General features: G+C 39.0%; 2 protein-coding genes and 1 long non-coding RNA gene across 11 annotated transcripts in view; 2 read left to right on the top strand and 1 right to left on the bottom strand.

Annotated features, from left to right (window-relative positions):
- RPS6KB1 (ribosomal protein S6 kinase B1) overlaps positions 1 to 22368 on the bottom strand; it is a 38754-nt gene extending 16386 nt beyond the window's left edge. Inside the window, exons 1-5 of one of the 4 annotated variants that reach the window (XM_064271308.1) lie at positions 22156 to 22368; positions 12369 to 12418; positions 10869 to 10989; positions 9888 to 9956; positions 48 to 195 (exon numbers count right to left, since the gene is read on the bottom strand). In XM_064271308.1, the coding sequence (XP_064127378.1) occupies positions 48 to 195; positions 9888 to 9956; positions 10869 to 10989; positions 12369 to 12418; positions 22156 to 22296 (529 nt within the window). In that variant the 5' untranslated portion in view covers positions 22297 to 22368. Of the gene's footprint in view, positions 1 to 47; positions 196 to 9887; positions 9957 to 10868; positions 10990 to 12368; positions 12419 to 21567; positions 21662 to 22155 lie in introns of those variants that run through there. The other 3 variants (XM_023553521.2, XM_003414574.4, XM_023553522.2) reach the window with 3 other exon arrangements.
- LOC135228095 (uncharacterized) lies at positions 178 to 10604 on the top strand. 2 transcript variants are annotated; one of them, XR_010318375.1, is made up of 3 exons: positions 178 to 569; positions 2137 to 2216; positions 9203 to 10604. It is a non-coding gene; the product is annotated as an uncharacterized LOC135228095 (long non-coding RNA). The 2 variants fall into 2 exon arrangements; XR_010318376.1 differs by lacking the exon at positions 9203 to 10604 and adding an exon at positions 2987 to 3463.
- Positions 22369 to 22505: 137 nt separating the features above from the next.
- Positions 22506 to 27720, top strand: part of TUBD1 (tubulin delta 1) — a 40848-nt gene continuing 35633 nt past the window's right edge. Inside the window, exons 1-5 of one of the 5 annotated variants that reach the window (XM_023553523.2) lie at positions 22506 to 22812; positions 23714 to 23921; positions 24419 to 24566; positions 25393 to 25609; positions 26433 to 26664. In XM_023553523.2, the coding sequence (XP_023409291.1) occupies positions 23750 to 23921; positions 24419 to 24566; positions 25393 to 25609; positions 26433 to 26664 (769 nt within the window). In that variant the 5' untranslated portion in view covers positions 22506 to 22812; positions 23714 to 23749. The remainder of the gene's footprint in view (positions 22813 to 23713; positions 23922 to 24418; positions 24567 to 25392; positions 25610 to 26432; positions 26665 to 27720) is intronic. The other 4 variants (XM_010594278.3, XM_003414575.4, XM_010594279.3 and 1 more) reach the window with 4 other exon arrangements.

The following is a 27720-nucleotide window of genomic DNA, read 5'->3' as shown; positions in this document are numbered from 1 at the left end:
GTTTCTGGAGCAAATGCAAATAATTATACCAAACTGTGTGTACTGACCGCTGAGATACTCAAGGATGAGGTAGAGTTTTCCACCGGTCTGAAAGGCATAAATTAAATCCACAATGAAGGGATGTTTTACTTCCTCCAGAATATTCCGTTCTGCTTTTGTATGAGCTGTGTCTTTAGCATTTCTTACTATCATGGCCTAAAAGAAAAGAGATGATCTATAAGAACAAAATAGTCGACATTTTTTTTCTACAGTAACCGGAAAATCTATTTTGTGCTTTTCTTGCCAATACTGAACTATTAATCATACTTTCCACAAGAGACTGAGACAGGAGTAATGGAAGATGTTCACTTCTTATATGCATCTGGGCTGTTTGGATTTTTTTGCAAAGAACATTTAAATGAAAACCTAAAGATTCATAATTTTAAAAAATCTGTAAGTAGATCAAGTTTATTCACATATCCACTAACTGTTGAGTGTTTACTATGCTCCAGACTCTGTGCCAAGAAAGCAGAACTAACAGAAGTCCCCAGCCCACAGGAGCCCACAGTCCCAGGGACAAGTCAATGGAGGTAAGCACATGGTGCTATGGGTGAACAGGGGAACTGCATCTAACCTGGCGAGAAGGCTTCCTTGAGATACTTATACCTAACCTGCATCTTGAAAAGTTACTAAGATGAAAGTTGGGAGTAAAAAAGGCACTGTAGTGCAAAAGAGGCATGATAGGACACATCTGGGGAATCTATGAGCAGTTCAGTAACGTCAGAAATAGAGATAAGGCTAGAGAAGTAGCCAGGGGCCAGGAAATGGAAAGCCTGAACATCTAGGCAAAGAAGTTTCAACCTTAGTTTAGGGGCAAAAGAGAAATGTTGAGGTGAGTAATCTGAATAACCTTTAGTTTTAAGAAAGTTCTAGTAGCAGTGTGGAGTTTTAGGGAGGCAATGAGACCAGTGAGGAGGCTAGTACAGTAAACTAAGCAAGAAATAAGAGAATGAAGGTAGGGAAAAGATGAAAGAGTATATGCACACCATTAGCATTTGCTGACTAGATATAAGATGAAATGATGATATCCTGGTTTCTGCTTAAGTTATAGGATAGACAATGGTACCAATGAATAACAGGAACTAGAAGAGAAGAAAAAAGTTTTAGGAAAATAATGCTTTGAACATGTTAAATTCAAGTTTTAGGAAGTCACCCTGATGGTAAACCTTCAGTAATATGAAAAAGCATATATACAAGATTATTAGTTGCACCATTATTTGTAGAAGCAAACACTGGATACAATCTAAATGCCTATACACAGGGTATTGGCCGAAAACGTATGGAATACCTACATTTATGTATAAAGAAGCTATAAAAAGAATGCAGAAGATCTCTATGAAAACAAGGTTAAAAAGGGCATATATAATGTAGCACAATATACAGTATGCTGCCTTTTATGTAAGAAAGAAGTGAGGATATATACATGTATCTGCTTATATCTGCAAAGATGAGCACAAGATAAACCAAAGCTAATGACACGGAAGGGCAGGAAAGGGAATGGAATGTCTCAGTATACTTTCTGGATAAAATCTCAATGGTTTTATCATCCATTTTCTTGGTTAAGTCAAATTGTGTTTGTAAAATGGAGATTTCTGACTTTTGAGACATGTTAATGTTTTATACGTTCTAAAAATAAGATGAAATCAGTAAAAACCAGAGACAGAAATAAAACTCAATATGACAAAAATACATAAACTTAATATTACATTGATAATTTTACCACCAAACCAAACCCATTACCACTGAGTTGATTCCAACTCATAGCTATCTTATAAGACAGCGTAGAACTGCCCCAGAGGGCTTCCAAGGAGCGGCTGGTGGATTCAAACTGCCAACCTTTTGGTTAGCTGCTGAAGCTCTTAACCACTGCACCACGAGGGCTCCAACTTTACCACAGAAAGATAATAAAAGATAATTAACCTCATACTGCACAACCTTAGTAGTCTATATGTAAGCATAAAAAGAATTGTCCAGAAATCCTGAACCATATTTATTAAGTTTGTAGCTGGCAATAATATTGGTATTATAATTCACAAACTATTATGCATGTATGGCAAAACTGAACAAATGAATAAATATATTGCTGATGTTTCCAAGGTTTTCACCGTGGGAAAATGTAGATGCAAGTATGGAACAAGGGAAGAGGAAGAACCCTGTGGATTTGGAATGGAACTCAGGTATCAATATGAACTTATGATTAAAAAACAAAAACTTCCTGCCTACGTCTCCTGAAAGAGTCAGAAATAATGATACTTTAGTAGCAAGAAGCATAGCTATCACCCAGGTCTTGGTTTTTATCACTCTCTACAAAATAGAAGCCAGGGTTCCTTGGAGAAACAGATGATGCTAAGCCAGGGTCAGGGAAAGTATAAGGTAAACCTGGAACACTCTGTTGTACCACAAAGTAAGGAAATACTCAAAAAAGAATCTACAAGTCTTTAAAAAAAATTAAATTAAAAACCTACAATAATTCTATGCTAAAAGAGAAATAAATCTGTTTTGCTGGGAAAAAAATTTAAAAAGTGGGTATGAAAAGTTCTTGTACAGAAGAATGCCACTAATATAGAAAAAATGATAAAAACCAAAAAATTCTCCATTTTATAATCACCACAGTAATATTTGATTTAGGCAAGAAACAACAGATAGAACCATTAGGTAAAACAGTCTCAAAATATCATTCCATAGGTAACTTATTAACTACCATGGGATAAAGGTAGCTGTACAATGGAGAAATCTGGTGGACACCATCATAGTCAAGTGATTAAACTTAACCTTACCAAATAATGGGATATGTGGACATAAAATGCCTCCTGAGCCCATACACTGAGAATACAGTGGCACCTATGTAAGATTCCTACAAAAAGTGTTTAACCTAAATTTAAATTTTAAAAGTTTTCATAAGAAAACAATGAAATAAAACCTAATTAAGAAACATTCTGTCAAATAGCTGGCCTGAACTCTTCAAAAAATGTCAACATCATGAAGACAAAAGATGGCTGAAATGGTTCTAGAGTAATGGAAACTAAAGAGACACGACAATTAAATGCAATGTATGACCTGAGATTGAATAATGGATATTAAAAACAGCACAAAATAGCTACAGAGGATATTACAGTGATGACTGGGGAAGTTAAAATATGGACTACATATTAGAAAACAGTATTTCATGTCACTGTTAAATTTTCCAAGTGTGATAATTATACTATGGTTATGTATGAAATTGCGCTTATTCTCAGGAGATAAACACTGAAGAATTTAGGGGCAAAGTGCCATGATGTTTGCAACTCACTCTCAAATTGTACAGCAAGAAAAAATACACAAATATATCTAGAGAGACAAAATATTAATAACTGGTGATCACTGTATTATTCCTGCAACTTTTTGGAAAGTTTGAAAAATTTCAAAGATACATTATTTTGCAACTTCTTGGAAGGTATGATTTTTTTTTTTTTTTTAATTTTCACTGTGCTTTAAGTGAAAGTTACGAATCAAGCCAGTCTTGAATACAAAAATTTATATACACCTTGCTATATACTCCTAGTTGCTCTCCCCCTAATGAGACAGCACACTCCTCTCCACCCTCTATTTTTGTGTCCATCTGGCCAGCTTCTGACTCCCTCTACCTTCTCACCTCCCCTCTGGACAGGAGCTGCCCACATAGTCTCATGTGTCCACTTCATCCAAGAAGCTCACTCTTCACCAGTATCGTTTTCTATTCCATTGTCCAGGCCAATCCCTGTCTGAAGAGTTGGCTTTGTCCTGGGCTAACAGAAGGTCTGGGGGCCATGACCTCTGGGATCCTTCTAGCCTCAGTCAGACCATTAAGTCTGGTCTTTTTACGAGAATTTGAGGTCTGCATCCCACTGCTCTCCTGCTCCCTCAGGGGTTCTCTGTTGTGTCCCCTGTCGGGGCAGTCATCGGTTTTAGCTAGGTACCATCTAGTTCTTCTGTTCTCAGGCTGATGTAGTCTCTGGTTTATGTGGCCCTTTCTGTCTCTTGGGCTTATAATTACCTTGTGTCTTTGGTGTTCTTCATTCTCCTTTGCTGCAGGTGGGTTGAGACCAATTGATGCATTTTAGATGGCTGCTTGCTAGCATTTAAGACCCCAGACGCCATTCTCCAAAGTTGGATGCAGAATGTTTTCTTAATAGGTTTTATTATGCCAGTTGAATTAGATGTCCCCTGAAACCATGGTCCCCAAACCCCGCCCCTGCTATGCTGGGGAAAGTTTGAATTTTTTAAAAAAATAAACAATTAGGAAGAAGTCTGAGAAGCCAGGGCCTACGAGTAAGATAAAAAATTAGTAAAGAGTAATCACAGAAGTCAAGGAAGCAGAGTTTCAAGACGCTGTGGTCAATAGCTTCAAGGCAAGTTAAGAATGGACTAAGTAAAGGCCACTGGATTAAGCAATTAGGAGTTCAGTGTTGACTTAGGAGACAAGAGTCTCAATGAAATAGTAGAGTCATAAGTCAAAATACAGTGAGTGCAGAAAAGACTAAAACATGAGAAAGAAGAGATGGTGATATAGACTACATTTCTCTTAAGAAGTTCAGCTATGAACAGGCCAAGAGAGTGGTAGGTATAGGAGACCTCAAGTGAAGAACTGGTTTTGCTAAATATGGCAGAGACTTGAACATATTTAAAGAAAGAATTTAGGGCACAGGATAGAAAACGAGAAGATAAGTGACAGAGTACAGTACTGAATAGGAAGAAAGGATGGGATTCAAACCATAAAGAGAGGGATTAGCTGCGAAAAGGAGGAGGAACCATCTTCCACTAAGACTGGGCAGAATGAAGTAAAGACAGGTGAAAATGTAGATTAATACGGTACTGGGGGTAGGGACTAGAACAGGAAGTTGAGGGCAATCAGCTCTGACAGTCTGAAAATTCTATGTCAGGTAGGAAGAGAGGCAGTCTGCTAAAAGTAGAGGGACTGATAGTGAAGGCTCTAAACAGCTATAGAGAATGGAAGAAGTTGTTTAGAGACATGTAGAAAAAAACTGTGAGTACTGAGGGCCTAAACGGGGACCAAGAATTTGTACTGACAGCAACCTACAGATTTGTGTGATTTCTGCCAGTAATGCTCAGTAGCTCAGATAAAAAATAAAGGAGCACTGACGACTGAATTGATTCAGATTAGGACCGTCCTGAACATAAGGTCAATGGGCTAGCAAGTAACTGAAGTGCCAGGTTGTACTGATTAGGCTGGATTCCAAATATAGGCATGCCCTGGGTTATTAACAAGACCTGTTCCTAACTGTGTCCTTTAAGTTGAATTTGTAGGTAAGCTGGAACAGGAGCATACGGTTCTTATTTAGCCTTACTTTTTAGTGCAAGTAAAGGCTCGAAGCCTTTCCAATGATGTGACAGCTGCACATGCAGCAAGTGAAGGTGATTTTGATGAAGAATTTGTTTTGAGTAGGGGTTGGTTCAATCTTTTCAAAGTGAGCACAAATTTACATAACATTAAAGGACAAGTATGGCCTTAAGTTGGAAGCTGGTAACACAGGGACTTACTGTAAAGTGAAACAAGAAGAGGGCTAAGAACTTGAAGGAAAAAAGAATGGATAGGTCAAAGGACTAAAGGGCTTAGGGCAAAAGATCAGGCACTGTAGGAACAGAAAAGTGAGAAAGTTACTGTTCTATTAAAGCCCATTATTTCATAGCTATAGGATACCGCCACGAGAGCTGGTGAAGTAAGCACATTGGCGAAAGCTGATGGAGTGGAGATCATCAAGGAATTAGACGGCTAGGCTATGGATTACCCATTCAATGTAAGAGCAGTGTAAGACATTCAGGATGACGAGGGTTGGGGAGAGGGAAGGAAAGACTGAGCTAGGTATTCTAGTCTCCATAAATGTAAAGGGGAAACCAGGAGATGGTACCTAACAGGTGACAGGCTGATATAGGCTGAAAGCTCAATGGGAAAAGGGCTTTGACTAAAGGGTAGAAGAGTAATTGTTAAGAATACTTCCCTTGAAATACACAGTAATCAAAGTGAGGGGCAGAAACTACACTTGTCTCAGACGCTAAATCCTAGTATTTAACATAATGCCTGGCACATAGCATGCTCTCACTTGGATCAGTAAAAGAAGGGACGGAATAAGTATGTCCAAACTATGACCTAAAAGCCTCTGGCCAAGGGTTCTAAAATTCATAGTGTGGGAGAACTAATGCCATGGGCAGTGGTATTTTGCTTCCAGTGTACATTTTTTTGTTGTTGTTGTTGCAACTGATATGATAGGGGGATGGTTGTTGGGAATAGTTTTTTCTCAACATTCTACCACGAGTGAATACCCAAATGAGATCACTCCTATAAGGAGTTAAATAGTTCCAGGAAAACTGATATAACTCAGACTGAATGTCCATGTGCAAACCATTACCTATGCAAATAGTTCCAGGAGAACTGATATAACTCAGGCTGAATGTCCATGTGCAAAAAAACACCTGGCTCTTCTCTGATTTCATCTTCAAGGCTGAGAAGGGATATACTCTTACTCTATACTATGGACAGGGGTTGGGGGGAGGGGAAGGAGGGATGCTGGGGTTAGTACTCTGCTTCCAGGATAATAAAATCACAAGGAAGAAACTCAAAGGGAGTCTTAAAGATTAGGGAATTAAAACCCAGAACTGAAACTTAGCTCTGCATCCTCTCCACTTTCAGTATTTTTGCTATCAGCTTGTTTTCAGGGACAGCAAAGAGGAAATGAGAATCTGATCTCTTGCCAGGCTTAAGGAAAGAAGAACTCTGAGAGTGGAAAGGCAGGTAACCAAGCAAAAGGAGAGGCAAGCACATTAGGTCTTGGAAGCTTGGCTCAAAAAGGAGGCCTGAAATCTGGAAGGCATTATGCTGAGTGAAATTGGTCAGTTGCAAAAGGGCAAATATTGTATAAGACCACTATTATAAGAACTTGAGAAATAGGTTAAACAAAGAAGAAAATATTCTTTGATGATTAAGAGATGGGGAAGGGAGGGAAGAAGGGAAGAAGGTGTTTACCAATTAGATAGTAGATAAGAACTAGTTTAGGTGAAGGGAAAAACACACAATACAGGTGAGGTCAGCAAAACTGGACTAAAACTAAGAAGTTTCCTGAATAAACTGAATGCTTCAAAGGCCAGCGTAGCAGGGGTGGGGGTTTGGGGACCATGGTTTCAGGGGACATCTAATTCAACTGGCATAATAAAACCTATTAAGAAAACATTCTGCATCCAACTTTGGAGAATGGCGTCTGGGGTCTTAAATGCTAGCAAGCAGCCATCTAAAATGCATCAATTGGTCTCAACCCACCTGCAGCAAAGGAGAATGAAGAACACCAAAGACACAAGGTAATTATAAGCCCAAGAGACAGAAAGGGCCACATAAACCAGAGACTACATCAGCCTGAGAACAGAAGAACTAGATGGTACCTAGCTAAAACCAATGACTGCCCTGACAGGGGACACCACAGAGAACCCCTGAGGGAGCAGGAGAGCAGTGGGATGCAGACCTCAAATTCTCGTAAAAAGACCAGACTTAATGGTCTGAGACTAGAAGGACCCCAGTGGTCACGGCCCCTAGGCATTCTGTTAGCCCAGGACAGGGGCCATTCCCAAAGCCAACTCTTCAGTCAGGGACTGGTCTGGACAATGGGATAGAAAAAGATGCTGGTGAAGAATGAGCTTCACGGATCAAGTAGACATTTGAGACTATGTCGGCATCTCCTATCTGGAGGGGAGATAAGAGGGCAGATAAGAGGGCAGAGGGGGTCCGAAGCTGGCGGAATGGACACGAAAAGAGTGGTAGGAAGGAGCGGGCTGTCTCATTAGGGGGAGAGCAATTAGGAGTATACAGCAAGGTATATACAAATTTTTGTATGAGAGACTGACTTGATTTGTACACTTTCACGTAAAGCACAATAAAAATTAAAAAAAAAAGGAGGCCCAACTTTTAACAATAATTAAGTCTACAACTTTCCCAATACCTTACCACCACCCACCATCAGTGGGTGAGAAAAAAACCCAACATCTTCTTTATTAAAGATCCTATGGCAGAAACACATTTCACTCATGGTATAATTATGACTAACATGGTCTGCCCTGATTATCAGGCATGAGTAAGCAACATATCAAAAGGAATGGATTACTTAAGAATCTTGCCCAGTACTTCTTCTAACATTTCTAGGATAAGCATTATTACACTGCCTCCAAATCTATATTTAACATGTTTTACAGATTAAAAAAAACATGAATTGTAAAAGATTCCAATGGGAAAGCCAAACAACATATATTAATCCTGATTTATTGGCACAGTTCAGAATTCAGAACTGAAGTTCAAAATACCAAAATGGTTTTTTTAAGTCCATCATCAATAAAGTTGCGGTCATGGTATTTGCAACTTGGCTTTTACATTGGGGAGTCCTTTGTATTGCCTGAGTGAAAACCAGGAAGAAGATAATTACCACAGCATTACAAAATCTATAATTCAACAACAACAAAAAAGTCATTTAGCTGATTTTTTAATGTAGTTCTCTACTGGAACATTTATTTTAAGACAGTAGAATCTTTCCAGAAATCAGTCCCAAACAAAGAACAAGAAACCGAACATACACAATTCACCTTCAATAAAACTAGGAGACAAGTATAATCCCACACCTCAAAAGATGAAGACTGAGCAGAGGGATAAAGCAAGAAAATTTCCCAGAAGTGAAAGATAAACTTTAAAACTGTAAGAGTAAAACTAAATGAGTAAAAAAAAAAAAAAATTGAAACATCAGGAATAAATAGAAAATTTTAAATATTTTCAGAGAAAAACAGGTCATGGGTAAAGGACTAAGAATCAGAATGGCAAGGGACTTCTGAACAGAAACACTCAAAGGTAGAAGAAAACGTAGCAAAATTAAGTGAAAGTGATTTTCAACTTCAAAACCTATACACAAACAATAAAACAAGTATGTTGTTGTTATTTGCTGTCAAGTCGGTTCCAACTCATGGAGACCTCATGGAGAACTGCTCCAAAAAATATACAAGGCTGTGACCTTTCAGGTGCAGATAAGCCTGCCAACCTCTTGGGGCTAGTAGTCTAGCACTTGTGCCACCTAGAGACTCCAAAACAAGTGTAAAGGTATAATAATTTCCAAATACGCAATACTTAAAAAAAAGTTTACCTTCACATACTCTTTCTTAGGAAACCAATAGTAGATGATCACCAGAACAAAGGCATAAACTAAGAAAAAGGAAGATATGAGATCCAGGAAACAGCAGATCCAACACTGAAGGAGCCAAGAAGAATAGAAGGATTGTGGCAAAGGGAGATTTCAGTAATGACAGCTATGCAGCATGCCTAGAGTTACCAGTCCACATGGGAAAAGGGGCATAGAAGATTCCTGTAGGCATGTCTCTAAGAAAATAATGGAACTAATAAATTATCTAATAAGTCTGACCATAGAATATTGGACTGAAAGGTGTTTTACAGAGCTGCTGGAAGATACGGAAAGACAATGTACATTCAAAGATAACTGCAAAATGAGGGGATAGGGAGAAAGGAGGGAGGAGTGAAGAGATTAAAATTCCTCACTACCATAGTAGGAAGTCAATACATAATTCTAAAATTTCTGAATTAAAAGATAGCAGTAATGCTTAATACTTAACTATGGAGACAAAACAAAGAGCTAAAAGAGTTACTTCAAAGGAGAATTAAAAGTGCTCCCCCCTCTATCCTCGCCAAGCAGAAATTTAAAAATAGTAACAATAATAAAACTTAACTATAATTGTGCTTCAAGTGCATTTTTTGACAAAAGAGGTTTAGGCCAAAATATGATTTTATAGCAATTAAGGTCATAACGTAGAAAAAAACGAGGTTGGAAAATCACCTTTTTAAGCACCTTCATTGCAAATATTTTTCCAGTATTTGCTCCTGTTACTTTTCGTACTTGAAAAACCTGGATAAAAAATAAAAGTGTTATTAAAAGCCAAACTATGCCAGTCACATTCTCTGAATTCCTATTTATAAGAAACAAACAGTACAGCAGTTTATATTCTTGTGAAAACTAGCTCCATGAAGGTCCATGTGCAAAAATGATCACCTAAGAGAGCAGACCACACCAAGGCTTTAGCGGTGAATTCTACACAGCATGGGACTTTCCTGTTTGGTCTGCTGCCATCTGGTGGCAAAGTTAGGCAATGACTGTCTAGCGATGAGCTATAATTGGGGTTCCCAGAAGCGTATCACCAAACTGAAAAAATTGTATTTCAGAAATTTCTCCCAGGGATGCTACATAAAACAACTTAATAATAGTTGACTGGAATTACTGTTTACCTATCCCTTAAAATGACTGGTTATAAAACATTTTCTTGCCACAGCTAAAATACGTGACTCAAAGTGCATGTGTTACACATCCAGGATCATTAGAACACATTTGAATGTGTCCTTAAGCCTCAGAATAAACTACAAATGTCATGCTCTGCAAGAATTAACACTACACAATACTACACAATAGCATAAGTATTCCTTAACTTATTCCTAACCAATTTGTTGTCCAAATTCTGCCTTTGATAGAGAATGACTAGGTATAAATTTCTCGGGCAAAACATGCAAGTAAGGTCTTAAATTAGAAAACCTTGGGTAGATCTATAAAACTAGGAAGATTTCTTCAGTTTTCTTCTCCCCTCTCATATTCTCTCAGAGAAGGGAAAACAAAACTTCTGCACATTTTTCAAATCACACTAGGTAAGTGGTCATATCCTTTGCTGATGGCTAACAAAGAAGACTAAAGAGGATTGCTGGAATCAGATTATAAAACTTAATCTACCCCATACAGACAACAGTTCTCATTTCAAAGATCACTTCCTACCTTTCCATAGCCCCCTTTACCAAGTACCCGAAGTAGTTCAAAACATTCTGGTCTGATTTTTTCTGGCCCTCTGTTCACACTAGTTTCTGAGATTTCAAATTTTTCACAATGTTCCATGCCACTGGGGAGAAAAGCAAAACCAAAAGTAAACTTCCACAATGTTAAATTACCTTCAGCATACTGTTAGAAAGAGGAGAGGAAAAAGTAATCCAGTTATATAAAAGAAAAAAATACATGACAGCAAATTTAGTATCTGTGCTATAAGTAAACTCATGATTCAATGATGTGGCAGGTTAAGACTAGGGTGGCCTGATCATTGTTTGCTTATCTGCTTGTTCACAGAATGTGCTATCAATCATTTATTCTCATAACCATCAAATGCCCCCAACAAATGCAAATTAGAATAAGTTTATTAAGTTGATGAAGGAAAAAAAAGTTTAATAAGTTGCTAGTTATTCAAATCCAGTTCATTCAAAATGTCTATGAGATTATGTATTATCCAACTGTATTTGGTAATTTCAGCAGAAAATCTAGATGCTTTCTAAACAAACCCATTTATTTCAAGTCTTTATGCTACAAAAATTCTTGCTAATAAAACTTGCCTGTGTCTGCCATTAGCTTTATTTAAAGATTCCATAGGGGTGACAATTTTATCTGTCATTTAAATGCTTTTTATATGAGTGATCTTCTCAATCTCTCCTCAACCCGAGGCTTTTTTTTTTTTTAACTTGGGTGTGGGGTAGAGAGAGTAATCACCATACTTACCTAATGGAGTTTGCCTAAAATGGACTTAACATTAACCGAATCTGTGTTTGAATGATATATTAAAAGCAAAGCAAGAAGGATTTGACTTTTGGGGACATTCAAATATTTTTATTTTTGTAAGAAAGGTTAGAAATGTAGTTCTCTCCATTGTTGTTGCTGATAGCTGCCATCGAGTAGGCCCCTGACTCATGGTGACCCCATGCATAAGGGGATTGGACCGTAGCGATCCACAGGGCTTTCACTGGTGATTTTCCGTAAGTAGATCGCCAAGCCTTTCTTCCTAATCTTAGTTTGGGAGCTCTGCTGAAACCTGTTCAACCTCATAGCAACATGCAAGCCTCCACTGAAAGATGGGTGGTGGCTTCACTTGAGGGGCACTGGCCGAGAACTGAACCCAGATCTTCCTCATGGAAGGTAAGAATTTCACCACTGAACCACCACTGCCCCCAGTTCTCTATATTAAACTAATGAAAATTCCTAACCTACTCAGACTTACATTCGGTATACTGTGAAGCTGAATGAATATCTTTTTCTTAAAATCCATACGTGATTTCAAACTCTGGCTATGTTATTATACCGATCAGATGTTGGTACCAAACTCAACAAACGAAGTCTATAAATATTACTAGGTAGTTAAGAAAAGGTTTTGGAATCACAGGCTGATTATGAACTGGAGCTGATGTAGCCTACTTGTAAAAAAGACAGCACAATGAAAATCTTTTCATATAAACTTACAGTTCATATGGTCCAACTCCCCCGTGGTCCATGCTTTCATTTAACTGACCCTGAAAAATACGTTAAAGTTTTTAAAAATCAATGGTCTCATAAAACATAAAGTTTAATGTTTTGCCCCATAACTAAAGGGGAATGAGTGAAATAAACCAGCTTAAAATTCTCTATACTTCAGTAACAGGCAAATATGGTAATGAACAAAACAAGGTACACAATACTACCACAACTGAGCTACAGATACTACTCATCAGTGATCTACATACAAAGTGCCAGGTGATTTTTCCTTCAAAAGTTACATTTATCTCTTCAAAAAATGTATTTTTGTGCATTACAAAACTAAAGGCACTACACTAAGCCAAATGCAGTTACACAAAGTGCCACTCTGATATGCTTCTGACACAGAGACTAACAAAATGCTATGAACGAAGCCTAAGGTAACAGGAATCAGTCCAAGGTATTATAGCATATGATGTGACAGACTGAGGCAAAATAATTCAAGAACATTCTCAAAGACTTAGGTGTCTTGCTGGCCAGACATTTTTTCTGACCATAGAATAAATGGGTACAAAAATTAATTAACCTTCTATGCACTGGAAATGAACAATCAGAAAATAAAATTAAGATAACAACTCCATTCACAATAGCATCAAAAAGAATAAAAGACTTAGGAATAAATTTCACAAAAGTACGAGACTCATATACTGAAAACTGTAAGACACTGCTCAAAGAAATAAAAGAAAACCTAAATAAATGGAAAGATATTCCATGTTAATGGAACAGAAGACTTGATATTGTTAAGATGGCAATACAACCCAAACTGGTATTCAGATTCAATGCAATATACCAAAACCCAAGGTTCCTTTCTTGCACAAAGTGGCAAACTGATCCTGAAACTCACAAACAAATACAAAGAATCCAAAACAAGCTTGAAAAAGAACAAGGTTGAAGGAGTCACACTTCCCAATTTCAAAACTTAAGACAAAGCTACAGCAACCAAGACAGTGTGGTACTGGCGTAAGGACAGACATACAAATCAATGAAAAGAACTGAAAGACCAGAAATAAACACTTATATTTCAGTCAACTGATTTTGGACAAAGATGCCAAAATGATTAAACTGTAAAGAGACAGTCTTTCAAAAAATGGTGCTGGGATAATTAGATACCACACACGAAAAAATTAATTTGGACTCTTACCTTATACCACATACAAAAATTAACTCAAAGTGGACCAGGGACCTAAATGTAAGAGCTAAAACTATAAAACTCAATGAAGAAAATAGGAGTAAATCTTCATGATCTTTGGGTAGGCAATGATTTGTTACACACAACACCAAAAGAAGGATAAAATAAAATAATTAATAAATTGGACTTAATCAAAATTTAAAACTTTCACACTTCAAAAGATACCATAAAGGAAGTAAAAAGACAACCAACAGAAGAAGAATATATAAAAAAAAAAACTACTAGAACTCAACAATAAAAAGATAAATAGTTCAACTTAAAAAAAAGTAGGTAAAAGATTTGAATAGACATGGGTCAGTAATAAGTTTGGTAAAGATGTGGAGAAACTGGAATCCTCATACACCACCGGTGGGAATGTAAAATGGTGCAACCACTGTTTAGTTTAGCGCTTTCTTAAAATGTTAAACAGATTCACCATTTGACCCAGCAAATCTACTCCTTGGTATATACCCAAGATAAATGAAAATAAATTTTCCACAAAGATTTGGACACAAATGTTTATAGCAGCATTATTCACAATAGCCAAAAAGTAGAAACAAACCAAATGAACATCAACTGGTGAATGGCTGAACAAAATGTGGCGTATCTATCAATGGAATGCCATTCGGCCATAAAAAGGAATGAAGTGCTGATACATGCTATCATAAGGATGATTCCCAAAAACATTACACTAAGTGAAAGAAGCCAGGCACAAAAGGCCACATATCATGATCCCATTTATATGGCAAGTCCAGAAAAGCCAAATCTACAAAGGTAAGAAGTAGATTAGTGGTTACTGAGGACCAGGGGCGAGAATGTGGAGTGGCTGTAAATGGGCTCAAGGTTTCTTTTTAGGGTGACAGAAATGTTCCAAAATGAAATTGTGGTGATGGTTGCACAACTCTGTAAATATACTAAAAGTCACTGAATTGTTAAAAGAAAAATAACTTGGCAGTAGAAATTCAGAGTTATTAATATTACAATATATAACTTTAAAATGAATATTCTTGCCTATAGTCTGATAATGTTTTTGGCTTGTTGTTGTTAATGTGTGCCCTCAAGTCGATTCCAACTCATAGTGACCCCATGTCACAGAGTAGAACTGCTCTGCACAGGGTTTTCTTGGCTGTAATCTTTATGGAAGCAGATTGCCAGGTCTTTCTCCCACAGAACTGCTGGGATGGTTCAAACCACCAACCTTTCCATTAGCAGCCAAGCACTTAACCATTGGGCCACTAGGGCTCCTTCTTTCAGTTTACACAAAAAGGATATCACAGTTGTGAGAGACTGGAACACTTATACACTGCTGGTGGGAATATAAAATGGTATAATCACTTTGGAAATCGATTTGGTGCTTCCTTAAAAAACTAGAAATAGAACTACCATACAATCCAGCAATCCCACTCCTTGGAATATATCCTAGAGAAACAGGAGCCATCACATGAACAGATATATGCACACCCATGTTCATTCCAGCACTCTTCACAACAGCAAAAAGATCAAAACAACCTAGATGCCCATCAACAGACAAATGGATAAACAAATTATGGTATGTACACACAATGGAATGCTACATAACAATAAAGAACGATGAGGAATTAGTGAAACATCTCACAACATGGATGTATCTGGAAGGCATTATGCTGAGTGAAATAAGTCAGTCACAAAAGGGCAAATATTACATGAGACCACTAGTATAAGAACTTAAGAAAAGGTTTAAACACAGAAGAAAACATTCTTTGATGGTTGCGAGGGTGGAGAGGGAGGGAGAAGGGAATTCACTAACTAGAGAGTAGTCAAGAATTACCTTAGGTGAAGGGAAGGACAACAGACAATACAGGGGAAGTCAGCACAACTGGACTAAACCAAAAGCTAAGAAGTTTCCTAAACACAACCAAACATTTTGAGGGACACAGTAGCAGGAGCGGGGGTCTGGAGACCATGGTTTCGCAGGACATCTAGGTCAACTGGCATAACAAAGTTTATCAAGAAAATGTTCTGCATCCCACTTTGGTAAGTGGTGTCTGGGTTCTTAAAAGCTTGCAAGCAGTCATCTAAGATGCATCAATTGGTCCCAACCCACCTGGAGCAAAGGAGAATGAAGAACACCAAAGATACAAGGAAAATATTAGCTCAAGAGACAAAAGGGCCACATATCACCCTGAGACCAGAAGAACTAAACGGTGCCCAGCTATCAACAATGACTGACTAGAGGGAAAACAACAGAGTCTCTAACGGAGCAGGAGAAAAGTGTGGTGCAGAACTCAAATTCAAGTAAAAAGACCAGACTTAATGGTCTGACTAAGACTAGAGGAACCCCAGAAGACACAGCCCCTAAACTCTGTTAACCCAGAACTAAAACCATTCCCGAAGCCAACTCTTCAGACAAAGATTAGATTGGACTATAAAACATAAAATAATACTCGTGAAGAGTGTGCTTCTCAGTTCAAGTGGATACACGAGACTAAATGGGTGGCTCCTGCCCAGAGGCAGGATGAGAAGGCAGAAAGGGACAGAAGCTGGTTGAATAGACATGGGAAACTCAGGGTAGAAAGGGGGAGTGTGCTGTCACATTACAGGGATTGCAGCTAGAATCATGTAACAATATGTGTATAAATTTTTGTATGCAAAATTAACTTGAGCTGTAAACTTGCACTTAAAGCACAATTTTAAAAAAAAGGATATCACTTAATTGAAAAATACAATCTAACAAATTAGATGGAAGTTTTAAAGCAATTGGTATCAAAAATTTTAGATGAGTAATTCAAGACCTTTCAGCGAACACAACTTTCTTCAAAGGTATCTGTACACAGCGAAGATATATGATGAAAACTGACAGTATTCTTACAGAATAGATGCTCAAATGCAAAAAAAAAAAAGTTAATTTCTCACTGGACAGTTTAGTCACAAAATGTTCATGGTGTGAACAGGTCCAAATGACGTCTAACACCAGGGATATATATGTTTCATGACTAGACTGTGGCATACAGATGGGGAAAAAACTACAATTAATTCTTACAGTTTCAACTTGACACAGTTCCTTGTGTGTGTGTGTGTGTGTGTGTGTGTGTGTGTGTGTGTGTACACGTAGGGTGGGGGTAGGGGTCAAAGATTTTTTTGTCTCTGTTGTTCCACATAATCTCTTATAATGGCTTCATTTTAAATACAAAAGGCTAACTTCTTTTAGATGTGATAAAGGTGGCATTACATAATTGTTTCTTCTTTAATTTAGTTTTACTTCTAAATTAAAGACCACAGAGCAGTTAACACTGAACCACGGCTTTGAAGCCACCTCACAAGATATACCCTGTGGCTATGTTTCATTTCCGGAGCTGGCCAGGCCTGTATTACCACCTGCATCTGTGCTTTTAACTTCCTACCGTTACCTTGTTGAGCAGAAGCATTTGTAGTACAGTTCTTTTCTGCTACTCAGTGTTACCTTTAGGAAAATCTCATACCAGAATCATCAGGTTAATATTACAATATACACTGATCACTCTCTCGCATGGAACTCTTCAGATTTTTTTCTGCTGCGCCTTAAGCATCATCATCTATCCATTTTTTTTTTGGTGTACCACTATGATTGACAGAGTCATATCTTGCTCACGTCGGGTACTATACAAGATACATTGCTTCAACCTAGCCCACCAGAATGACTATTGGCAAAGTTTTAAATTAAAAATGTATATAAATGCAAGTTAATATGCCTAAAGTCCCAATGAAAGAGATCAATTTCATAAAAATTTAAGTAACTTATTCCAGAATGGGTGAAGTTTTCCTTAATCCAGATATTCATTAAATCATTTATGCACTTGCCTGGCTGTTCAGAAATGATTAATATTAAATAAAATTCAGTAATTCAGAAGAACTGGGAGGAAAGGGTAAAACTTTTCCAAAATCTTGGACTAGTTAAGAACGGTTGCTGCTCAACCTGAAAGATAAGAAACTTAGGGAGCAGTAAGATTATGTTAATGGGGGAGGAACAACTCGGAAAAGGAGGGCAAGGATGGATGTACAACTTGAAGAATATACTCCATGTTGCTGAATTGTACATGTAGGAATTAAAAACAGCTCCTGGTTTATGGTAAGTATACGTTACAAGGTAAGATAAGCGTTGATAACAGTGTGTTTTTCTATAATTTTTGATAATCATGAATATTTGAATATACTACTATTGCTTTGCCAAAGCACTAAAAAATGTTAAAGTTTTTACATAGTAAAAGTATGCTGTCCCAATTTGAATTTGTGCAGCAAACCTCTATCACTATTTCAAATTTTGAACTAGTAGAGTAAAACTTAGGGATTTTTTTTTTTTTTAACTAAATAAGTTTTCTATTACTCTTTAAACTTTGTGCTTCCACAGAAGCAGAGAAGTTTCTGACATTTTCACAATCTAATGAAATTCTCTGGAGGAAAACTTTCCCTTAGTTTCAACTCACTGCCCCCAAATAATGACGACATCACCATTGAAACTACAAAAAAAAAAAAAAAAAAAACTAATCAAAGATACTTTTAACCCATCAGTTTTAATATATTCATCTTATGTATTTAAGCATGGAAACCCTGGTGGTGTAGTGGCTAAGAGCTATGGCTGCTAACCAAAAGATCTACAGTTTGAATCCACCAGGCGCTCCTTGGAAATCCTATGCGGCAGTTCTACTCTGTCCTACAGGGTTGCTATGAGTTGGAATAGACTCAAGAGCAATGAGTTTTGGAGGATTTTATGTATTTAAGCAGGCTCTTTTATTAGTTGATGGGAGCCCTGGTGGCACAGTGGTTAAGAAATCAGCTGCTAACCAAAAGGTTGGCAGTACAAATCCACCAGCCGCTCCTTGGAAACCCTATGTGGCAGTTCTACTCTATCTTTTAGGGTCGCTATGAGTTGGAATCAACTCAGTGGCAATGGATTTGGTTTGAGTTTTCTTTTATTAGTAGCAGGCATTCAGTTTCATCCATAAGAGTATCAGTTCAGACTTCTCGTCTTTTACTCTGAAGAGTGAACTTGACTATGCTATGTAAATACATCATATTTACCAATAAGGATTCACTTAGTGTAACACACCTAGAAAAACACCCCTCTCTAAATAGGACTACAATGCTTTTTGTTAAAAAAAAAAAAAAACCTGATGCAACAGTTGTAAAACTGAACCACCTCTAGTATGTATAACTCCACTTAAGTCTCCTTAAAAACTCTATGGAGCAGTTCTACTCTGCATACACATGTCACCATGAGTAGGAATCGACTTGATGGCAAGTAACAACAGGCAAGGATGAAGGTAAATCTGAATGATGGTTCCTTGTCAACGAGTAATACTGACAGTTATTTCTGTGAACTAGCTAACTGCTTAACATGCCAGGATATTTTGAGAGTACTTTCTATACTTTGGAGCCCTAGTGGTGCAGTGGTTAAGAGCTCAGCTGCTAACCAAAAGGTTGGCAGTTTGAATCCATCAGCCGCTCCCTGGAAACGCTACAGGGGGCAGTTCTACTCTGTCCTATAGGGTTGCTATGAGTCAGAATTGACTCAACTGTAATGGGTGTATATATATACTTTACCTCATGCCATCGTTATTTCATAGAGAAGAAGAAAGTGACAGTGAGGTTAAAAATCAAACCAAACCTGTTGCTGTCAATTCTGACTCACAGTAACCCTACAGAACAGAGTAGAACTGCCCCATAGGGTTTCCAAGGAGTGACTGGTGGGTTCAAACTGCCAACCTTTTGGTTAGCAGGCAAGTTCTTAACCACTGTGCCACTAGGGCTCCATCAGTGAGGTTAAGCAACTTATTTTAAGTCACATAGGGAGGGTAGTAGAAGTGATTTTTAACTCACTTCTGCCACACCACAAAGATGCACATTATGATCAAGACTGGTAAATAAAGTGAAGTTGTGCAATGAAGCTTGCTGAACTGAGTCAGAAGACACTACCACTAGCTATGTGATCTTGGGGAATCATCTCTCTGGCCTATGCCTCAGTTTCCTTACTATAAAATCAAGAGATTAGGTTACTCTGATACACATTGTTAAAAAAGTCTGTGTAATAAACTAATAGCTATTACATAAATGGCTGGAAAATATTACATTTTCCTAGAAACTAAACTTTTATTATTCTTCAGAATTTTTTTTTTTTATTTCGAGTAACCTGGACGTAAGCAATTCTCCTTGGGTTGCCACCCCAATCCCACCCCAACTTTGTCTACCTTGAGGCACCTCTTAGAATAACACACCCAAAAGAAACAATTTCAACTCCCAAAGCATTGCTAAGTAAGACGTATTTTACTTAAGGTTATTCCTCAAAGCCCCGGGGTGGTGCAAACGGTTAACAAGCTCTGCTGCTAACCAAAAGGCTGGAGTTTTCAGACTATCCAAAGATGCCTCAAAAGAAATGGCTGGTGACCTGCCATACTCTTATGCAAATAACATGCACCTTGTAGTTTGTTTCCCAACCACTTGCCCCCCGACCCAGGTTATTTTCATAAGTGTGCTATGCTAATTTTTTACAGAAACATGTTTAAAAAATCAGCATAGAGGCTCTTATGAAAATATCTTGTGGGGGGAGGGAGTGCTTGGCAAACAAACATAGAAGGCACATGTTACCTGCATAAAAACATGGTACTGCCAAAGAGTCAGCCACTGAAAACCCTATGGAGCACAGTTCTACTCCGACACGCATAGAGTCACCACAAGTCTGAGTTTACTCAAAGTGGACTCCATGGCAACTGGTTTGGTTGGCTCTATCCTCTTCCCAGGTAGTTACCACACTTCTTGCTCTTTCCTATATCCACCAATTTCTCAGGCCATCTCCATCACATCCTCTCAAAATCCTACTTTGCTTGTAGGAAGCAAAACAAAAGCCCAGGAGAAGGTCAAAACTGGACTACACACTGTTTCTGAAGCACATACCAAGGGGGTCCCAGTTCATAACAAGTGTCTTAATACAGTGGTGTATTTTCAAAGGAGGATAAACTCATAGTTTGGAAATTATATCATTTTAACTCACAAAAATATAAAGCACCCTTCCTATCTCGTTTTCTCCCTACCCTGGCCCAAAATCATTGCTATATGGAAATACTATAACTGATGACAGTATGGTGCATGTAATGGAAGTTGGAGCAGAAAAAAACATAAAAAGATGCAGAATTACCTGTATTAAGAAAGTAATCCCCTATTTGTTTCAAATTGTTATTTAGTGTACCATGGTGTTCATTTAAGAGAGTAACGGAATCCCATACTCAGACATAGCAGTTTAAAAAGCACATACCTCTTATCCACATTCTAAACTGTGTGATTTTGATTTAGACTCATTTGATCATGAAAAGAATAGTTATTATTATTTTAGCCCACTTAGTTGCTTAAGTTCTTTATATATGTAGCATTGAAATCTTTTAACAAGCAGGGTGCAATTTATTGCCATAGCAGAAAAATTGTACGTGGGGAAAGAAAAGGGGAGCCCCTTATGTAGTTAGAGCAAACGTATGACACGAGTCATTAACCCATGTACTCATTAGACAGTGGAATTTAGAACCTAAATTACACTGAGGTTATGCTGATGCCATTAGCCCAGGATAAGTGATTTAGTATGACAACATCGTTTTTGAACATCAGGTGCAATTTGTGATTTTTCAACAAATTCATCTTGAAGAAAGAATGATCTTTCATAAATAACAAACTGTTAAAGGTAAAACCAAGCTATGCATTAGAAAAAGAATTCTAAATTCAGCATCCTAAATTACAGCAAGGAAAGCCCTCACACCACCATTCACAAGTCTCAATTCAAGCAATTTATTTTTGGCAAGCCAAATCACAGCTGTCAACAGTGGGTTTTTTCCACCCCAAAATTACATAAATATATTTCAAAAAAGAGAGACATCTTCATCTAGAAGAAAAGTTAATTACAAATGCCGTGTGTCGTTACAAATGCTTTTATAAAAAATCACACGGAAGGGGGTTAAAAAAAAAAAAAAAAGCAAACAAACAAACCCTGGAAGATGCAGCTGAGCCCCCTTGCTCCAGAAATAAAACTCCTGGTGGCTGTAACAGCAGCGGCAGCGCTACTCCCGACAGAAGTTTTCAGCTGTCACTTCTAACAGCTGAGCGCTTCCTAGGAGAGAAGCGACAGGCCGAGAAGAGAGGTAGTTGTGGGAGATCTGAGGATTTAATACCTGAAATTTTACACTTGAAGGGAAACCCTTCCGCACTTCGCCTGCACTTTACGGGACACCTAACAAGCCAGCCTCCCTCCCCCCAACACACGCTCACACCACCCGCGTTCCACCACACACAAGTGCCACAGCTCGAGGAACTGATCACGCATCCTTCCTCGTTCCCTCCACAAACAGACTGCTCGGGACAGCGCTGATCTGGAGCTGGGGGAGTGACCTGCACCTGCGAGCCCCGCAGCGGCCTCACACCTAGGGCCACCTCCGCCGCGCGGGGCGCCTCCCAGCCCTTCCCGAAGACTACTCGCGCCCCCCTGGGTCTCCGCGCTCTCAGACACGCCTGGCTTCCCGGGCCCTAGCCGCCGCCCCAGCCCTGTCACCTCGGGCCCCCCGGGACCCCGGGCCTCACCCCCTCCTCCAGCTCATCCTCAGAGCCCGCGTCCTCTGGCTGGTCCAGGTCTATGTCAAACACTCCTGCCATGTCCTCAGCTTCCCTGTCTCGGACGTCCGGCGCTGGGTAAAAGCCGTCCCGCCTCCGTCGTCGCCTCATGGGCCCGGACCCGCCGCAACCACTGCCGCCGCTGCCGCCATCACCGGCCGCTTAGGCTTAGTGCGACTGCGCCTAGGCCGTAGACTGGCTCTTCAAGTTCAGCGCTAGAGCATGCGTACTGGGTCCCATGAAGCCGAACTGTGGGCAGTGGACATGCGTAGAATTATTGCCAGGATCAAGGTCCTGGGAGAGACATGCGCAGAATGCCAGCCGAAGCCTCGGTTGGAGGCTAGATCATGCGCATTGTCAGCTCAAGCTTTTGATGGACAGCGAGCATGCGTACCATATCTGATGTTGATAAATTGAAATTAAACATGCGTAATTAACCTTTCTGAATAAGAAGAAACACACACACGCACCCACCACCCCACTTACCCCCAAAACGCTCAGTCTGTGGAACATGCGCATTCGTTCTTGGCAGTGTTTAGTGTTGAAGGCGAGCATGCGCATAACGAGAGGATTGGCCTTCTGAAGTTTGAACAAGACAGAAGCGACTAGTACCGGGGCTGTCAGTGAGTGAGTTTATTTTAATGAGGGGTTCCTGGGGCCGGTGGGGAAAGGGAGAATCTTGGTTTTGCTCTTTACTAGTCTGGTGGTCTTGGGAAATCACAAAACTTTCCAGACCCTCAGTTTCCTTATCCGTAAAAAGCGGATAATAATGCCTGCTTTGTAGGATTTTGGTGTGTTTTGTTTGGTTTGGTTTGTAGGATTGTTTGAAAATCTGAAGCACAGAACCTGGCTCACAAACCGTGGCTCATTTCCACTGCTGCATAGACCTGGTGTGAGGTCTTTATCAAAAATTGTCTGTTTTGTTTATTAAACATAATGAAAACCAGTTCTAATATTTCATCTGGTCTGCTTTCTCCGAGCTCCGGCTTTCTTCCTGTACTGGAGCTAAGGAGCCCAGGGAACGTTGTGGTTAAGAGTTGGGCTGCTAACCAAGAGGTCACAAAGTGTAATTGTAGTTATCAAGCCAGAAAGGAGGTTGGTGAAGGGAGAGAAAGTCATTATTTAGAAGAGAGAAAATTACTGTTAATTAAATGCGTGATTGCAGAGAGAAATTCTATGTTCTATGTGTCCATGTGGTGTGAACTGTGTATTACTACGTAATCCCGTCGATCAGCATTCTTTTTGCTTTGTCTTAAATGCATGCTGAAGAAAATAGTATGAATCAGATTGTGGAAGCTGTGTATGAATGTATTTGAGTATAGTAAATCACAAATCGCAAAACCATAAAGAAAAGGAGAACTTCCTAAATGACTGGCACCTTAGACAACATAACAATTTCATTTGCAACCCTGTACATATATGGCATTTTTAAATTATATTTTTTAATCAAGATATAATTAATATGTGGCATTTTATTTGTTCTTTTAGTAATATAATAGTTCTCAAAGTCTATATTTTTCTATTACAGGTAGCTCACTTTTTTGGTGGGACTTTGTGGCTCAGCATGTCAATAGTAACAGTGCAACTTGGTCAGTGTGGCAATCAGATTGGTTTTGAAGTGTTTGATACTTTATTTAGTGACTCATACTGTTCCCAGGGACTCTGCTCCAAGAAGGAGAATGAGGCCTATCAAGCGTCTTGCAAAGAAAGGTTCTTCAGTGAGGAGGAAAATGGAGGTATGTGTGGCCCATGGTTCTTTCCTTTAGTCTGAGGTAGCCAGCCTTTTCAAGGCCAAGCCCTCCACTTGGTGTCTGAACCCCATCCCTCCCCCATCTCTCTAGGGACCTATGTTTGCTCTCTCCCATCTGTTTCTATTATTGACAATTTTTGCCTCCCAGTGGCATCTTTCCTTCAGCACATGAGCGTGCTCAGATCTCACCAGTCTAAAACAAAGCAAGACAAAAAAAATCCCTTGACTAAAGTTTTCTTCTTTCTTAATTTCTTGCCTTCTTATCCAAGATTCTCAATGGAGAGCCCTCCTTAACCCAGTGCAATCTTGCTCTGCCCTCACCACTTCTGAAGCTACTCTAAGAAAAAGTTTCCTAATTACCAGATTCAATGGCTGTTTTTCTTTTCTTAATTCACTTAACTTCTCTGCTGGATTCGACAACACTAACTACTATAAAATTTCCTCCTTGAAATATTTTTTCTTTCGATTTTTTTCCCTTGCTAGTTCTAGTTGCCCGGGCTGTACTTGTTGACATGGAACCTAAAGTTATCAATCAAACACTATCAAAGGCTGCCCGGTCTGGCCGATGGAAATATGGTCAGCATGCATGCTTCTGTCAAAGACAAGGTTCTGGAAACAACTGGGCATATGGGTAAGAATAATTCCACATATTTTGCAGTTTAGTTACAGATACATTGTTGATTAATAGACAATGTAGTTACAATTGTAGAGTTGATATACTCTAGATTGTACTAGCACACAATCCTGAAATTGCTACTTTAAAGTTTGAATTCACCCAGAAGAAACTCTCATTCAGTCTCTGTGTCTGTGCTTCAGGTACAGGTAATGATGAAGGATCTCTTGCCCCAAGGTTTTCCACCTTCTTCATTGTCATGCTGTCAGCTGACTTACTGTCAGTATATTATCTGTATCTGGCGAGTATTCTGGTTTATTGGGCAAGAATATTACAAAGCAGTAGTTCCGGCACTTTGCTGCACATTAGAATTTCCTGGGGATCTTTGGAAAGTCTCAATGCCTAGGACTCGCTCCAAGAGATTTTTATTTAATTGGCTTGGGATAAAGTCCAGGTATTGGGATTTTTCAAAGGTCCCCAGGTGATTTTAATGTGCAGCAAAGTTTGAAACCACTGCTTTAGGACTATTGTTATGAGTATCAAATATTATGTTGTACCAGAAACTTACACAGAACTACTTGGTCATTGAAGGCTCCTGGTAAATGAATGTCCCATAAAAGAGAATTTCCTGTACCTAGTCAGTGCCCTCTCCTAGCAGTCATATTCACCTGTTAAATATATTTTTGTATTTTAAATTCTGCCAGTCAGAGTACTTGTATCTTTCGTGAGAATTAGTTCACTTGCGCAGCTTTGAAAAGCTCGCTCTGTCCTATGTCTATCTCTGCATTGCATCTCTGTGGTCAATTTTAAAAGGGTTTATGTTTGTCTCTTTTGCATTGCATAGTTACTCTGTTCATGGACCCAGGCACGAAGAATCTATAATGAACCTAATTCAGAAGGAAGTGGAGAAATGTGACTCTTTGAGTGGTTTTTTCATCATAATGAGTATGGCCGGGGGCACGGGATCAGGGCTAGGAGCCTTTGTTACCCGGGATTTACAAGATCAGTACCCAAACTCTTTTAAAATGAATCAGGTTATATGGCCTTATGGAACCGGTGAGGTATGAACGTATTAATTGAAATTTTTATATTTTGCATTCTTTCCAGTTGAAATAAATGTGGGTAGGAAATTGATTCTCACTCTTTCTTTGGACATGTTAAGTTACAGCTTCAGGAGTGATTATGCAACATGATACTTTCTTGAGTACAATTCACTTAACTTAAACTTTTCCAAACAAACTAGGTGTCCACGTTTTTTAAAATTTCAAAAAAAGATGATTGTGTATGCCCTCTCAGGAACCCAACCCTGAGTTAGTCCCTCTGGCTACAGTATGTAAAGCAGGACAGACCTTGACCTCATATTGGGGTTCATGGTGCCATTGCCAACCTTCAAATAGTTTTTTTTTTTTTTCCATGGGGAAGAAGTTTGTATATAGGCCAATTTCGTGTTGGTCAGCCTAGTAGGAGAATCAGTAAACTGGAGGTGAGATAACTCACTATAGGAAATGATGTAGGAAGGAAGTGTGATAATAGCCAACATTTACTAAGCCCTTACTATGTACAAGGCACTATTCCTAAGTACTTTACTTCCATTATATCATTAATCTTTCTAACTCTCGGAGACCAGTGTAATTATTGTCCCTGTCTTACCTGTAACTCAGGGTCATCATGAGTTGGAATCAACTTAATGGCAATGGGTTTGTTTGTTTTTAAACAAATGAGGAAACTGAGGCATTCAGAGGTTAAATATCTTGTCCAAAATCATACCAACAGCTAGAAAGTGACAGAGCCAGGAATGTGAACGCAGGCAGGATGGCTTCAGAATCTACGCTCTTAACCACTCTTCACTCCTGCCTTTCTTATTTCTGATGTTTTTCTTTCTAGGTTATTGTTCAGAACTACAACTCCATTTTGACTCTCTCTCACTTGTACCAATCTTCGGATGCCCTCCTTGTTCATGAGAATGATGCTGTCCATAAGATCTGTGCAAAACTGATGGGTCTCAGACAGGTCTCCTTTAGCAATCTAAATCACGTCCTCGCACATCAGCTGGGAAGCGTGTTCCAGCCCACTTACTCTGCAGGAGGCTCGTTTCACTATAGAAGAAATCCATTAGGTAGGTGTCCCCGTGCCCTCCTCTGTTATTTGTGAGAAAGTCTTATGCTCTGAAAGCCTGCGAGCTTACTCTATTCAGATCCTTTACCCATTTTTTAAATTAGGTTATTTATCTTTTTTTATTTTTGAGTTAACAAGAGTTCTTTATATATTCTGAATTTTTTACCATTTGCGGTTCAGTCAGTTCCAACTCATGGTGATCCCATTTGTGTCAGAGTAGAACTGTGTTCCATAGGGTTTTCCATGGCTAACTTTTTGAGAATAGATTGCCAGGCCTCTCTTCTGAGGCACTTCTGGGTAGACTCGAACCTCCAACCTTTCAGTTAGCGGCTGAGTGCACCACCCAGGGACTCCATATTCTGCATACAAGTCCCTTATCAGGTTTATGATCTTCAAAAAAAAAAAAGCTTTCATTCTGCAGGTTGTCTTTTCACTTTCTTGGTGATGTCTTTTCTCTTCTTATGCCTTGCTACCTGGCTTTCTTTCCTTCCTGTCTTCCAACTTGGCACTCTTTATTCAGTGTGGTTTAAAGTCTCCAAATCTAGCGGGCTTCTCAGCCTCAGTATCTGGCAGAGCTTCGAACCAGTTCATTCTGGTTTATACACCTGATAGAAATTTACATTTCCATTGCAGATACACAAAGTCAGAATCTATAGTTTAACAAGATTCCCAGGTGATTCTTATGTATAATAAATTTCAAGAGCCACTGCTCTCTTAGTAAGGAGCCCTGGTGGTGCAGTGGTTAAAGCAGTCGGACTGCAAACCCGAAAGACCGGTGGTTCAAAACCAGCAGTGGCTCTGTGGGAGAAAGATGTGGCAGTCTGTTTCCTTAGAGATTTACAGCCTTGGAAACCCTATGGGGTCGCTATGTTTTGGCCCTACTATTTGGTCGCTAGTAGTTGGAATCCACTAGAAGGCAACTGGTTTTTTTTTTTAGCGATTCTCAGAATTGGTCCCTAACCAGTGCCATTAGCATCCCCTGGGAACCTGTTAGAAATGCAAATTCTCAGCAGGGTTTCGAACTGGAACAAATTGGTTCAAAGTCCTGATATCTGTC

The sequence above is a fragment of the Loxodonta africana genome, chromosome 18, assembly GCF_030014295.1.
Source record: "Loxodonta africana isolate mLoxAfr1 chromosome 18, mLoxAfr1.hap2, whole genome shotgun sequence".
Taxonomy (NCBI): Eukaryota; Metazoa; Chordata; class Mammalia; order Proboscidea; family Elephantidae; genus Loxodonta; species Loxodonta africana.
Note: the sequence above shows the minus strand (reverse complement) of the source record. Positions and strands in the feature narration are given on the sequence as shown.